Genomic DNA, 15484 nt, shown 5'->3' with positions numbered 1-15484 from the left:
TTAAAACAGGCTTGTGTTGTGAGTGTTATAAAATCAGTCAGTTAACATGACCTTTATTAATTATGAAGCATTTTTGTTATTTTCTGATGACATAAATGCTTCAAAATTCACAAGTGATATTAGCTGATGATTATCTCAGAACAAATGTTTACCAGACTTTATTTTTACCGTTTAGCCAAAGACCAAACAAAAACTTCATTAATTTCCCCATTGGCTTTGTCCAACGAAGTTAGTGTCATTACTATTGCGGTCTTGAACAGGAAATTTCCCCTCTCCACTCAGTTCTAGCTAAATTATTTGCTTGAGAAATAGCCCGTTGCCAAGAAGCTATTTCTTTGCATTTTAATAAAAAAATAAAAAATCACAGTAAGGTACTTTGTTAGCCATAAATCATAACTATATATTTTGTAGGATGCGTTGAACATTTAAAGTATGCCAGAATGGTGGCAATAGCATTTTTTTTTATTACAACAATTGAATAGTGGTCGATACAAATGTTTAAACCTAGCGCAAGTAAATACAGAATGACGAATTCACAAAATGCTCACAGCATGCATCACATAAGTGAACATAAAAACAAATATATGCACTGCAGTAAATATATGCACTGCAGTTTCTAGCTGCTGTTCTTAATTATCATGTTTTTATTCCGGACGTAATCCAGTCTACCATCGAAGGACTCACTTTTGCAGTGTGGAAGCAACATTTCCTGTTTTATCCAAAAGGTAACGGAGGATACATGTGACCAAATATAATTAAGATACCGGTAAGCAAATACCCACAGTGTTGCTAAACCAACACACAGCACCGTTTCTTATCGCAATGTCAATTCTGTAACAGGAACTTGCTCTGGCATGTAAATTAATCTATGTCGCTGTTACACCAGGCTCTATAGTAGTTGCACAGCAGAGTTTAAAATAGCAAAGTGCAGAAGACCATGTCCTCTTGAAACAATCCACTGATCAGCTACAGTAAAAAGTATAAACATTGGCATTCTAATACAAAGTATGTATTATGAAAGCTATTCTGTTAAACAGTAAATACATAATCAGCCAAGGCATTTCAAGTTGTGACATTTTTCCTCAATCATACCCACAGCAGGACAGACATCTCCTTTCATGCAGTCTTTTCTATTGATGAAACTGTTCTGAAGTTCAGATGAGTCACTGTTGGGAAGGAGGGTACAGTAATGACTTGAGTTGCATTTGTTGCAGCGTGCTTGTGTGTGGGGTTCTAACTCATTTACAGATCATATATGATGCAGGACTACCCAGGTAAGAGTTTAGTACCTGTAGATAATCTGATCAGATGTGGAATGGAAACAAGCCAGACCAATACATCAAGTAAAAGGCCTGATACTAGATCGCATACTACAGCTACCTTTTATGAAAAGGTTTTGGATAGGAGGAACCATACTGGAGGAATAGGTCACACATGTTCCTCATATGGATCAGGCTTTGTGATGTATTGGCACATTTTACAGTAAAAAGAAAAAAGTTATGCAAAACTACTCAAACACACACACCAATATCTCAATATGTTATCTTTTAATGCGTCATTTGTACTTGTAACGGTAAAGTGCGCAACCCATACAGTTTGGCCAATTTACACTCTTATACATACATTATAATCCACAATTTACACTTTTAAGTACATGATGTTTATAGAACACTCATTTCTAAACCGAGACGATGTCTCAAATTAAGCCACTAGATAATTATTTCCTGCCCAGTCCGTTTAGAATACACGCTTGAGTCCACTCAGTTGTGAACTGCGTTTCCCAGTATGCTACACAGAGATTTCATGCCACAAGTAGTTGAGGTCATTCTTACGTTTCCAGCCGCATTTTGGTCTCAAGCTGAAAAGAGAACTGTGTGCCGAGATCTTGAAATGGGAAAGGTGCTATTGTGCAAGAGAGTTTATAGCAATCAGGGAGAATCCTAAGACTTAAAAACCTTGTCACTTTTAGTAGAACTCCTTCCACAATGCATCTTCAGTAGGTCTTACATTGGTAGACAGACTACTGTAGTTGTACAACAGTCATTTGGAAAATCTGAATATTTCTTGAACAGATGAACTTCGTGTTACATGGGAACTTGGTGTACAAAGACACCGTAACAATAAGATCAGTAGGTCTAGATGACAACTGACTAAATACACTGGAGTGGAGACATTTTCTAAGTGGCAAATTTACCTTCGACCTCAGAATCACCAGTCTGGTCAATCAATACAGAGGGTCATTTCTACCTCTTCGATAAAGCTTTGATTAATTTTCCCCAAAGACAGCAGATACTTGACTGCATATAAATCCCATTTTACACAGACTAGTATTTGATCAATGACAGGCATTTGCAAAAATGACAGATAACGGTGGAGCAGAAATACTCTAGCCCTGAAGGAAGATTTCATGGTGTCCGAGAACTATTTTCAGAAATGATTGATCTCTGAAAACTATACGTCTAGTGGGATCCTATAGCTGTCCTTCCATTGCTCAATGTCAAGACTCCCTTAATTTCCCAGGCACCATGGCTTTAGATGTGCCCTCGGCTACATGATAAATAGCCACATTAGCCTGCCTGTCTTCAAAGCAACATGGAGTGCCAGACTGCAGCTTCATGTGGAACACAGAAATGCATTTAAAATCAAGTGTGTCATTTCACTAATGCTAGTTGAACATGTGTTCATTACAACAGGAACCCTCAAACTGTCCTTTTCATGAAGATGTGTGATCTCCCAGGACCTGGCTAAAATACACACATTTCTATTTTTTGGAAATAGAGACTAACTTCCTTTAATTTTACTGCGCCACATTTGGGATATAACCCTCTCGATGCAGGAATCAAATACTTTAAATTTAGCCCGTCTCAGAAAATGAAGAATATTGCTCAAGGATATTTTTCAAGCAATCCCACCTGGCCAACAGAGAACAATACAATAAGAAATTACATTTGCATCAATAAGAACAAAATTGTCTGAAAGGCAGAATTTAAACATCCTTTATCCTTAGTGGTCTCGTCTAGCCAATATTTCAAATGCATTTCTAACCAACCAAAGTCAAACTTTTCAGTAGTTAAGCGATACATATTAGAAAGCGCTCATTACTTCTTGCCTCACTGCAAAGACTCTCTCCCGACTAGGAGCCAACAACCGAATGTGGATTGACTTTTGTTGATGGACAAGAAAGAGTGAACACCAAAATTGGTGTTTGACTTTTCAAACTAACCTTAACCTTGTCAACTAGTGTGCAAATTCTTAGTGGCTTTAAGAGTCAGTGGTTAAACTGTGGAGACTACTGGCACTCTTGCCCAAATATGCTGGCCAAATCAGCATAAACATGTCCATGGTGTAGTTTCTGTAGGAATTTGAAAAGGATATGACAAAGGGATTCAACGCAAGGGAAACAGAGCAACTCCGAACTCCTTTACCATGACCCTCCCCATCTCCTAAAGACATTCCAAACAATGAGAATTAAAATAAATGTCACAGGACATGGTGGGATGTGCAATCAGGCAAAAACAAAAAACATTGTGTCCTATTTCTTGCTGCGCAGGCGTTTGGACTGGCGCGGGAGGTCTGAGCTCTTCCTGGTGCGTTTCAAGGGCGGGCTACCCACCGCACTGGTTGCCGTGGCGACGGCAGCAGAAGACGTCGAGGCGACAGCAGAAGAGCCCGTCGTGGAAGAAGCGGCTACGGCCGGCCTGGCACCTCCCCCCACCGCACTGTCCATCAGTTCCCTGAGCTTGTGCTCCAGCTCAGCCAGCCGGGCGTTCTGCTCCCCGATAACCTGAGTCTGCTCCAGCAACTTCTGCTCCTGGTCCTGCAGCTGCTTTTGCTGCTCCAGCTGCTTGACGCGCACCTCCTGATTCTCCCGCCGCAGCACCGTCATGGACGCCCCGTTCACCTTTACCTGCTGCTGCACCTTGGTCATCTCAGAGCGTGACGGCGTGTTCTTGGCCAGCAGGGACATGGTGGTCAGGGAGGTGGAGGGGCCGGCCACTGGGGTAGGCAGAGAGAATAGGGAGGGTGATGATCTTAGGTACACTCTTAAATGGGTAGCGATGTCGAACAATAAATATCGTCATGTTAAATTGTATTCATATTAAATAACATGGGTGTTTGTTGAATCTTTATTGGCCATAGAAAGGTCAGTGTAGTTGTTCATTACCTGGGGCAGATCCGATAAGGCGCCCTGACAGGTCAGCCCCGGGAAGCCTTTTTTTCAGGATGGGGACGATCTTCTCATCAAAGTACTCCATGGCCATGGAAGAGATGTCCCGTAGCTCTTGCAGCACCTCATGAGCCCGCTGGGGCGCACGTGTAGAGTTCACATAGCGTAGCACACGGTAGATCTCATCAATCACCTCAGGGAAAGACACAGTCACATGCCGGGAACCTTAAGCTTAGAATAAATTGTACGCTTAGGCTTAGAATGTTAAGAATGTGATCCTGGTGTGTGTGTGTGTGTAATGTTGAGGCCAAGACTATCCAAGTTAATGCAAGTAGCTAGCATGTTCATTCTGGGATGGAACTGGTCTTCAACTTTTTTTTTAAAGTATGCTTTGATAATTTAATCAAATAATTTTCCTAAACTATAGTCAATCTAAGAACAGGACTGCCATCATGTGGCCAAACAGGAGAAGCTCTAAAGTTAGTCGATGTAAAAGAAAACCATAAAACAGAAATTAGCATCTAATGTACAGATGCGACAGGTCGTTAGTGGGTGGTAGGTTAAAGAGGATGAATCTAGGCACCTTGCCAGGGATGAAGCAGCAAAGACCGGAGTCCACATATTTCATGAAGGTCATGTTGAGTAGCGAGAGACGCGTTTCTACAGCAGCCAGGATGTCAGCGTGACGGGCCAGTGAGTGGTTCCTCCGCTCCGACTCCCGCCTGCCACAAGACAAAGCACAAAATATTTTATCCCCAATTTCGTGGTTTCCAATTGGTAGTTAGTCTTGTCTCATCGCTGCAACTCCAGTATGGACTCAGGAAAGGCGAAGGTCGAGAGCCGTGCGTCCTCTGAAACAAACCAATCAAGCTGCGCTGCTTCTGGACACAATGCCCTCTTAACCCGGAAGCCAGCCGCATCAATGTGTCGGAGGAAACGCCATACACCTGGCGACCGTGTCAGCGTGCACTGCGACGGCCCAGAGCCTGGATTCAAACCCAGAAGCTCTAGTGGCACGTTAGGCCACTGCGCGACTTGGGAGGCCTAAGCGCACCAAATATACACATTGGACAAGATGACAGAACTTTATGATTACAAGTAACATTATCCCGATTGAATGCAAACTTGAGGGATCATCAAAAAGTGAAGTTGCTGAATGGTTTGGAATAAAAGTATAGCCATTCAAAAAAAATAGCCTCGAGGCATGAGGTAATCACTTTTGTAATGCACTGGTGGTGCTGCTGACCCTGGGGTGAGTAAGGCTATAATTTTAGGCTAATCATTCACAAGTTTATGGTCAAATGATTCATTTTATTTCATTATCCACAATGCATCTTTCTTATTGTAACAAGGAAAACATGGATCTTCTTTCATGAACGATTCGATCTAGAATTGCAACGCTCCGATACATTTTAGTTTTAAGTGATTCATTTTGAGTAGGGGAAATACTTTTTTTTTTTTTTAAGTGTCAATAAAGATGACATTTTCCATTTTAAAATTAATATCTGCTGCTGAGGGGGATCTCAGAAGCTGGGCCTCTGAGCTGGATCGGTCTGAGGGGACCTTATGCCGAGTAGACCTCTGCTAGTGTGCGCCTGTCAATGTTGTGTGTGTGGGCACCTGAGCCATTGGGCAGACTGAGCTCCACCTGACTATCAGATTACGGGTGTGGGAAATTTGATTTGTCACAACTTTCATTCTTTAAAAAAATAGTCAGAATCACTCCCACCCAATGATTAACTTAATTTGTTGAGCTAGTACCATGTCAATATTTATATTTTGAAAGCATGGCATTTAGCCCATTAGGCAGGATTAGGAGTCCACCTACGGCGGCAGATTAACGAGGGCGACATTGTCAAAGCTTAACTGACCAAGACACACAGACATCAAAACCTCACATAATTATGCCCAAAAACACTAACAAGCTCTTGGCTTGCATTAGCAAATGGCTTGGAGATAATAAGCGATCTCTGCACTTAGGGAAAACTGAAGCAATTATTTTTGGATCCAGACCTAAATTGTGTAGGTCAGAGTGGAGTTAGGGGGTGAGGTGCTGACTACTAAAACCTCTGTTAGCTACTTGGGATGTATCCTAGATGGAAGCTTGGGAGGTGTGAGCATGGCCAATAAGGTGCTAGGGAAGGTTAATACCAGGACTACGTTTTGCCTAGATTGTCCAAGCTGCTTGTTAAGGACTCCATGAAAGTGCTAGCTACTGCCCTCATTTCAATACCATTTTGACTATGCTAGTACTTCCTGGTTTGGGGGCTTATCTAAACTTATGAAGGGGAAGCTCCAGATAGCCCAGAATAAGGTGATCAGAGTAGTATTGAAGGCGAGTCCACGCACTCACATAGGCAGGAGCTGCTTTCAGGAACTAAACTGGCTGCCTGTTGAGGATAAGGTGTCCCAGATTTGACTAGGTTTGGTTTACAGGAGTATTTATGGTCCTGCGCCCAGATATCGAAGTGATTTACTTTCCTCGTGTTAGGGACGCACACAATCACAGCACCCAGATCAGGTGTTGCTGATGTGTGCTTATAAAGGTTCAGGAGTAATGCTGGGAAAGGAACTTTGTGTACTGGAGCCTCAGAATGGAATGAGTTGGCTCTGCCCATAAAAACAATGTCCTCTCTGTGCAAATTTAAAAATAAAGTAAAAAATATTTTATGTCTTCTGTGCCCATATGACTAACCCCTATGATGTAACTGGAATGATGAGATAGTTGTTCTTCTCTGTTTTTGTTTTATTATTTCACTGCCGTACTGTGTTCGATCTTGTCTAGCAATTTTGTCTCAAGGACCACAATGGAAATAAGTCTTTATTGTGTGTTATCCTCAATGATTTTATTCATGCGCATGTATGGCCTTTTCAAGGTGTGCGCTTGTTTTTTTTTAATTGGTCAAATTATTCAAACTAAACCTTAACCAGTGGAATATGGTATTTTTAGGCGAGCACTGATGCCGAACCTGTGAAAAGCATTTCCCCGCTGTGTAAACACATTGCAAATAGTCTCAGGATAACTCCTGATAAACTTTATTTTAAATAGCTGATATTCAGAGCTTAATAAGGCAAATTGATTAGTCACAAACAGTAGGGCTGCCACATGGATGGGCATTTATAAAATTACATTGTAGCAGACACTGTAGGCCACACCCCAGTAAGCATGGACCGATGTCAACAGTTTTTGGACGTATTGTTAGTGTCTTTTTGTGCAGTTGGGACCAGGCGTTAAACCAAATCATAGACATCTGTTTGGTCCAGTCCAGCCTTGATTTGGCCCCAACTTTGATGTCCATGTTAAATGCAGATTTGGTGCGGTCTGATCAGCCTTGAATTGTAGGCACTTTTTTTTTTTTTTTTATTACTTTAATGTAGTTTCTCCATAATATTCCAAACCAGTCGCTTTCGAGACTGGGGTAAAATCCAAAGCTGCATTATATGAAATTGGCCATCCTGACACCCTAGGCAAGGCAAATAAATTGATGCCCTCATAACCCACAAATCTAGAGTAGACCCAGTAATCCAACATTTTGAAAAGTTTTCCCAGATATTGAAGTTATTTTCAACTTTCATTCAGAACCTAAGTCTCTTATAGACGTCTATTTTTCAAGGCCGGTTCAGTCAAAATCATGGACGTCTGATTGGTTCAGATATATTCCAGACCAAAAATCTAGACATTGAAATTTGTTATTTTTTTAGGATCCCATTAGATGTTGCAAAAGCAGCAGCAGAAGAGTACTTCCTGGTGTCCACAAAACATGACATAATACAGAGCATTAACAGCTCAGAAGACAGAACATCAAAGTTGGGGACAAATCAAGGCTGGTCCAGAACGGTCCAAACAGACGACTGACTGGTTCAAGGACGATCCGGACCAGCCTCTCGAAAGCGAATGGCTTAGACCGTTTGGAATTTTAGAGAGCGAGCTTCTCCCGTGCCGACCAATGAATGCGAAACATTGGCCATTTTTTTGGGGGAAATATCACACATTTTGTGAACTCTGCCTTTATTGCTCCTGTATGAGCAAACAAAAACACAAAGCGCACACTACATTCCTTTTCTGCTATTTGATTAATTCTTCTTTGACTTGATCTATTCAGCTCTCCAAGATATCAACTAAGTGCTATTCACCATTTCGTTTTTAAACCTCCATTCTAGCATATTTCCATCTACATGCTTTTATTTAGATTTCTATGCAAACTACAATCCCAGTCAAAAGTTGACGCCTACTTATTCAAGGGTTTTTCTTTATTTGTACTATTTTCTACATTGATAAATAGTGAAGACATCAAAACTATGAAATAACATATGGAATCATGTAGTAAACAAGTGTTAAAATATATTTTAGATTCTTCAAATAGCCACCCTTTGCCTTGATGACAGCTTTGCACACTCTATGCATTCTCTCAACCAGCTTCACCTGGGATACTTTTCCAACAGTCTTGAAGGAGTTCCCACATTTGCTGAGCACTTGTTGGCTGCTTTTCCTTCACTCTGCTGTCCAACTCATATCAAACCATCTCAATTGCGTTGAGGTCAGGTGATTGTGGTGGACAGGTCATCTGATACAGTACTCCTGGTGGACTTGTGGTGGACAGGTCATCTGATGCAGTACTCCATTACTCTCCTTCTTGGTCAAATATCCCTTACAATGACCCAACACACCTCCAGGCTGTGTCATTGTATGTTGAAAAACAAATGATAGTTCCACTAAGAGCAAACATGCGGAAATCATCTGTTCACCAACTGTCTCAAAGACACGACGGTTGGAAACAAAAATCTCAAATTTGGATCAAATGGACAGATTTCCACCGGTCTGATGTCCATTGCTCGTGTTTCTCAGCCCTTAATGGTGTCCTTTAGGAGTTTTTTGCAGCAATTCGACCATGAAGGCCTGATTCATGCAGTCTCCTTTGAACAGTTGATGTTGAGATGTGTCTTACTTGAACTCTGTGAAGCATTTATTTGTGCTGCAATTTCAGAGGCAGTAAAGCCAAATGAACTTACCCTCTACAGCAGAGGTAACTCTGGGTCTTCCTTTCCTGTGGCAGTCCTCACGAGCCAGTTTGATCATAGAGCTGGATGGTTTTAGCAACTGCACTTGAAGTAACTTTCAAAGTTCTTGAAATGTTCCGGATTGACTGACATTCATGTCTTAAAGTAATGATGGTCTGTCATTTCTCTTTGCGTACTTGAGCTGTTCTTGCCATAATATGGACTTGGCATTTTACCAAATAGGGCTATTTTCTGTACACCACCCCTACCTTGTCACAACACAACTGATTGGCTCAAACGCATTGAGGAAAGAAATTCCACAAATTAACTTTTAACAAGGCACACCTGTTAATTGAAATGCATTCCAGGTGACTTCCTCATGAAGCTGGTTGTGAGAATGCCAAGAGTGTGCAAAGCTGTGATCAGGGCAAAAGGTGGCTACTTTGAAAAAACAAATGTAAATATATTTTTATTTGTTTAACACACGATTCCAAGTGTCATTTCATAGTTGTCTTCATTATTATTCTAAAATGTAGAAAACAGTCAAATGAATGAAAAACCCTCGAATGAGTAGGTTTCCAAACTTGACTGTCTCTGTATATGAGTGAATGTTTTTAAGCCTGCAGCTAGTTACTTGAAAATGAGACAAAACATGATTCAACAATTGAATTCACGAAGAGAAAACACAAATGGACATTTAAAATCGCTGGCTCCCAAGTCCGTACGGGAGTTGCAGCGATGAGACAAGACTAACTACTACCAATTGGATACCACGAAATTGGGGAGAAAAACTTAAAAACTTAATCAAACTTAATTATTATTATTTATTTATTTTTAAATAACTGGCTAGTCTAATATCGGCTAGCTTTTTTTAAAGTAGAAAAACAAGACAACTCATATTGCATATTTCACTCACAGATATCTTATTTCAGTCTGGGGGAGCCAGCTAGCTACATCTGTTCCTCTTCATCAGACAGCAGCTTGCGGTTTAACAAGGTTGTGTTTAAATCATAGATAGAAGCAGGCCATTGGCTGCCTTCATTACAACAGGTATGTATGAGAGTTCTGAATTGGTTCCAAATTTAGTAGTTTGAGAAAATGTGCGAGAATTGAAGGAGCCAACACATGGCTTTCCTGTCAAATCAAAATCCACTCCTCCCTCGATGGGAATCAAGCAACTTCACGTTTTAAGGCTTCGGTTCACCTTCAGCACATTTGGTCGGGAACAAGTTTTGCTTCTGGTTAGGCTATACTGATCTCTGGCTCCCTCTTTAGTAATTTGTGCATTTTTTATTTTAATCTTAAGGATTACCCTCTCTTCCCCCCCCCCCCCCCCAATTTTCACCTAAAATGACATACCCAAATCTAATTGCCTATAGCTCAGGCACTGAAGCAAGGATATGTATATTCTTGGTACCATTTGAAAGGAAATAATGAAGTTCATGGAAATGTGGAATGTAGGATAATATAACAATAGATCAGGTAGAAAAATAATAAAGGAAAAAAAAAATGTATTTTTTTGTACCATCTTTGAAATACAAGAGATAGGCCATAATGTATTATTATTCCAGCCAAGGTGCAATTTAGATTTTGGCGACTGAATGGCATCATTGTATGTGCAAAATGTTAAACTGATCCAATGAACCATTGCATTTGTTCAAAATGTTCTATCAAGACTGCCCAAATGTGCATAATTTGTTTATTAACAACTTTATGTTCAAAATTGTTCACTCAAACAATAGCATGGTATTATTTCATTGTAATAGCTACTGTAAATTGGACAGTGCAGTTAGATTAACAAGAACTTAAGCTTTCTGCCAATATCAGATATGTCTATGCCCTGGGAGATGTTCTTGTTACTTACAACCTCATGCTAATCACATAAGCCTACGTTAACTCAACCGTCCCGTGGAATGAACACCGATCCCGAAGAAATTTTAAAGCATTAGACAAGCTCAGCAACCTACTTAGATGATTTATAAAATATGGTGTTTATATGGAAAAATACACATCTTAAAATGTACACCAATCGATTGGTCGAAAGAACAAGACTGCCCTAGTTCCTACAGAGCTCAAGCACTTCTGACTTAATTTCCTGAATTGCAATAGACCAACTTTTACTCATTGATTTGCTACAGGACATAGGCCAAGAAAAAACATGTATATTCAAATAGCATACACATCAAATACTATAGAACTCCCTCCAGTGGTGTTGAGACTGACCTTGGAAGCTGGGCTTTGACCTGCCTCTGGCACAGGCTGTGGTAACGCTCCACCTTGAGGAAGCCTTGGTTCAGCATGCGCTGATTGATCATGTCCATGCGCTTGCATACCTGGGAAAAGAACAGAGTCGGGAAGGTATGGTTGAGTAGCATGTATTTTACCCTTCCTCCAACCTCCCCATGACCTTGCATGACACATACAGCCTGTGATCCTCAAACTAAAGTGACAGTTTGCACTGCAGGGTGCACCAGTGGGGTGATGGTACGTCCACAGAGTTTCTAAACCCAGAAACAATGTCGCAAGACTTCTGAGAATGCTTGCGAAACAGACCCAGGTGTGAGAAATCTGTTCGTGTTCGAGAGCATCAAAACCGTGATGAATCATGAGTAAATTGTGACTGACTTACAAATAACGAGTCGTTATTTATGATGTAAGGTGATTTGTAGATCAGTCAGCAGTCACCTGCACTGTCAGATGCAATGTTGAACAAGTCCAATGAGAAGTGAAATTCTTCCCGAGTAGTTAATTCTAAATCTAAAAAGTTAACCTAGATTCCAGCCAACGTTATTACTCTAACCTGGTGAAAGTGACATACTGACACGTTAAAAACTGTCGAAAGAGTGCACTGCCTGCACAGGTGCAGTTCGGCGCAAGACGACCGTTAGAAACATGTCATCAGGTTTACACATGAGCCAAGCTGGCCAATGTCGCCATGACATCGACTACAATTGTGATCGGGGATTTCTATTCGAGATGCAGTTTCTTCCCATCATACTGTACGGTCTTCAGTATACTCATACTAAGAATGAATTCCCCTTGACCACACCCACAAATTGGGGAAACAAAAAGAGCTTAACTTCGTTATGGATTTTTTGTTATACAGAAATAAAACATGCCCGAAAAGCTGCTGTGTTGTTCAATGTACATGTAGCCAGGTCAAAAATGCTGCAATACACCCATGTAGGGAAATCGAGCATGTGAGAAGAGCCATATGGCTTCAGGCTATTCAGCATGGGAGAGTAGGAAATGTGCGGACCCGGTGTCTAAGTAGGCTGCACGTAGGCGTAGCCATGCGTGTGGAAATAAATACAAACATCACAGGTAAGACATTTAACTTGTTTAGTATAGTCAGTTTGTAACTCCACCTGTAGCTGAAAAGTCAATTTATTTGTGTTGTTGGTCTTCGCTAGCCCACCTGGTCTCAGACTACACGTAACATAGTAAATGTAAATCCGGGACACTCAAATTAGTTTGTTACATTTGATATGATTGGAAATATATTATATACACACACATCAAATGTAACATTAAACACACACATACATACATGACGGGTTACTTAAGGCAAAAAAACAAAAAGTAGGGCGGATGGGTGAGCATATAAACATCTAGCAACCAAAAGGTTGCATGTTTGAATCTCACCACAGACAACTTTAGCATGTTAACTAACCCTGTCCCTAACCCAACTAGCGTTAGCCACCACAAATCCCAATTTAACACTGTACGAAATGGATGATTGACATGCATAAATTAATACATAGCATACACTAATTGGAGTGTCCCGTATTTACATTTACTATGTTACGTCTACCCGAGTCCAGTTGGGCTAGCTTAATGTTGAGTAGCTAGCACTCACATGGCTGCTCGCAGTCATGAAAAGGGGCATGAGGGAAGCAATTGCAATAGAGTTTTTTAAGTAGTGAGAACACATGCAATGTTTTAAAGTACTCTTAAGACATGTACTTTTCTTTCATGTAGTTTTGTAATGACTGAACCAAGCAGACAAGAAAAATTGCATTTGAACCTAGGTGACCACAGGTTGTTCCCACAGATGTGCGGGGCAGCGACATAAATAAAGGCTAGGAAAACAAGTGTGCTTGCATACTCAAGAAATCGGACATTAACTTTGATGGTTTTGCCAAGGAGATGTCAGTCGCGCAATTTTACATCTAACAATGATAAAATGTGCATGAAAATTCGTTAAATGAAAGAACATTGAAGAATCCCTACAGTAGACTGAACTTGGCTGGCCTGAAAGTGGAACTGGCAGCTTTTTTAACTTTGCAGATATGAAAGCGATATAAAATTCCCAGTTTATGCTACAAAACCAAATTTATAAACAGGTTCTATTTGACTCAACATTCCAAGACATTCACTAAGACATTTTTGGTAGAATAATTGGATGCAGTTCAATGCATGATACATATAATTCCCCCAATTCATTTCTTGGTAGTCCCACAAATATTGCTATTAGGTTGTAAAATCACAGCTGGCCTGGTACATTGTTTGCTGCATCCATTCAGGATACACTGTTTCAGTTTCAATGACTCAATATCTCAGCCAAAAACAGACAAATGTAACTAAGACTGGGAATGTCACTACAATCAAACTAGCAAGGGCAATGATCACAAGTCAGTCATAACGTGGCTAATAGGCTAGCTACCCATTTATGTAGCAAGCTTAAAACACAGAGGCTAACGTTAGCTAGCTGCTAGGAGGATGGCTATACACAGCTAAAGACGCAGGGGTTATTTGGTTTGCAAGCAAGAACAACTTATCCAGTTTGCTCTAAAATTAGCATAGACAGCCAGCGTGAATTTGCCAACACGAGATGCTTTCATCTGTGTGCCGGAGTGCAGAATAACTGATGAATTTACACAACACCTGCTGAATATGACCGGAGTCAGTAAGCTTCTTGCTCTGGCTAGCATTAGTTGTATGCTCTCTCCCTCAATTATGCACAAGATCAACATTTTCATGGTTTGAGCAATAGAACTGCAAAGTTACCAAATGTAAGAGAATTCTCATGGTATTGACATCTGCAGAAATCCATTCAGGTGTATTTGTGGCTTTTGGTGAATGCGTTCTATTGACCTAAAGTCGTGCAGTTACAACTGCCTGTAAACACAGTCCAGTTCAAAGTGAATGATGGCAGGCCTGTGGCAATTTCTTGTCTGCATAAAGACCTACTGTAGCTCTGATTGGCTATGGTGCACCGGTCTGCGTAGACTCCGGTCCTGGAGGTGACAGATGTTTTTATTTACTGCAGTGTCTATTCAATTTTCCAAACACATGACCGCTTTCACACTATTACTATAACATTTTCACAAATGCCTTAGTAGACAATTCCCAAACATTCTACAAATGACCATATCTAAGTGAACACCTGTCAGGTAAGTGTCATTACTGGGGGTGTATATGAACAGATCTGAATAAGATTTAATGTTGCTATAATGCTGTCAGTTCCACTTTAACGCCGACTGGCACTCTACAATGGCCAGATCGAAAAGGGCTGCGGTAGAGCTGAAATAGCCTACTACTCCTCCCCAACACACACATCTAGATGTCAATTGGCCTATTGCACCACTGTAAATTAAAGGGAAGTCTTACTGTACTTGGTGGAAAGCAGAAACAAAACCAAACTTCAAATGTTTAGCCAGCCAGTTTAGTGTGGACATTCAGAATTACACTGATTTTTTGCTAAATCTTGACAAACATACTAAGTAACTAGATGACGCATTTAAAGTAGAGATTTAAACAAACAATATAGCCATTTGTTTGTTTGAAATGGACATGTTTGTCATGAGTTCCAGCCAGGAGAGGGCCCTAGCTGGCTAAAGCAACTGGGAATGAAATTGAAATAAAAGCCGATGCAAATAACCTAAACAAGCTTAGCTAGTTGGCTATATTTCGGTACCCTTGGCTATAATTATTACTAAATGGGAAAGACATCCACATTTAACATATAAGCAAGCAGTGACTACTACTACCGTTCGTTAAATAGCTAACGTTGCATTGGTATTTGCTAAATGGTTTGTTTTTGTTTTCTCTCACCAAGCGTAGCAGGCTGATTTCGTCGTAAGACAGGAAATTGAGAATAGTCTCAATCGCCACAATGGGAAGTCCTAAAAGCGGGTTGTTCTGATGTAGTTGATCCGGTGGTGGTGTAGACAATCTCGGTAACGCCGAGTCGCAATCCAGGGCTCCAAAACCTCCCTCGACTCTTTCTACAACGGCAGCCATCTTCAATTGCTAGATAGGGGAAATGACGTTTCATAGGGAACATTCTCTGAACAACGCTCGAAAAAGTCTCGC

General features: G+C 40.7%; 1 protein-coding gene across 1 annotated transcript; it reads right to left on the bottom strand.

The window, feature by feature from the left end:
• Positions 1-1530: 1530 nt before the first annotated feature.
• Positions 1531-15439, bottom strand: LOC115113243 (F-box only protein 28-like). The gene is made up of 5 exons (XM_029640684.2): positions 15224-15439; positions 11390-11499; positions 4752-4890; positions 4166-4361; positions 1531-3996 (listed from the first exon to the last, which is right to left on the bottom strand). Exons 1-5 carry the CDS (start codon positions 15410-15412, stop codon positions 3533-3535), a joined length of 1098 nt encoding a protein of 365 aa, XP_029496544.1. The 5' UTR covers positions 15413-15439; the 3' UTR covers positions 1531-3532.
• Between the last annotated feature and the right edge of the window lie 45 nt (positions 15440-15484).

The sequence above is a fragment of the Oncorhynchus nerka genome, linkage group LG28, assembly GCF_034236695.1.
Source record: "Oncorhynchus nerka isolate Pitt River linkage group LG28, Oner_Uvic_2.0, whole genome shotgun sequence".
NCBI lineage: Eukaryota > Metazoa > Chordata > Actinopteri > Salmoniformes > Salmonidae > Oncorhynchus > Oncorhynchus nerka.
The sequence above is the reverse complement of the archived record's forward strand: the minus strand, read 5'-3'. Positions and strand labels throughout refer to the sequence as shown.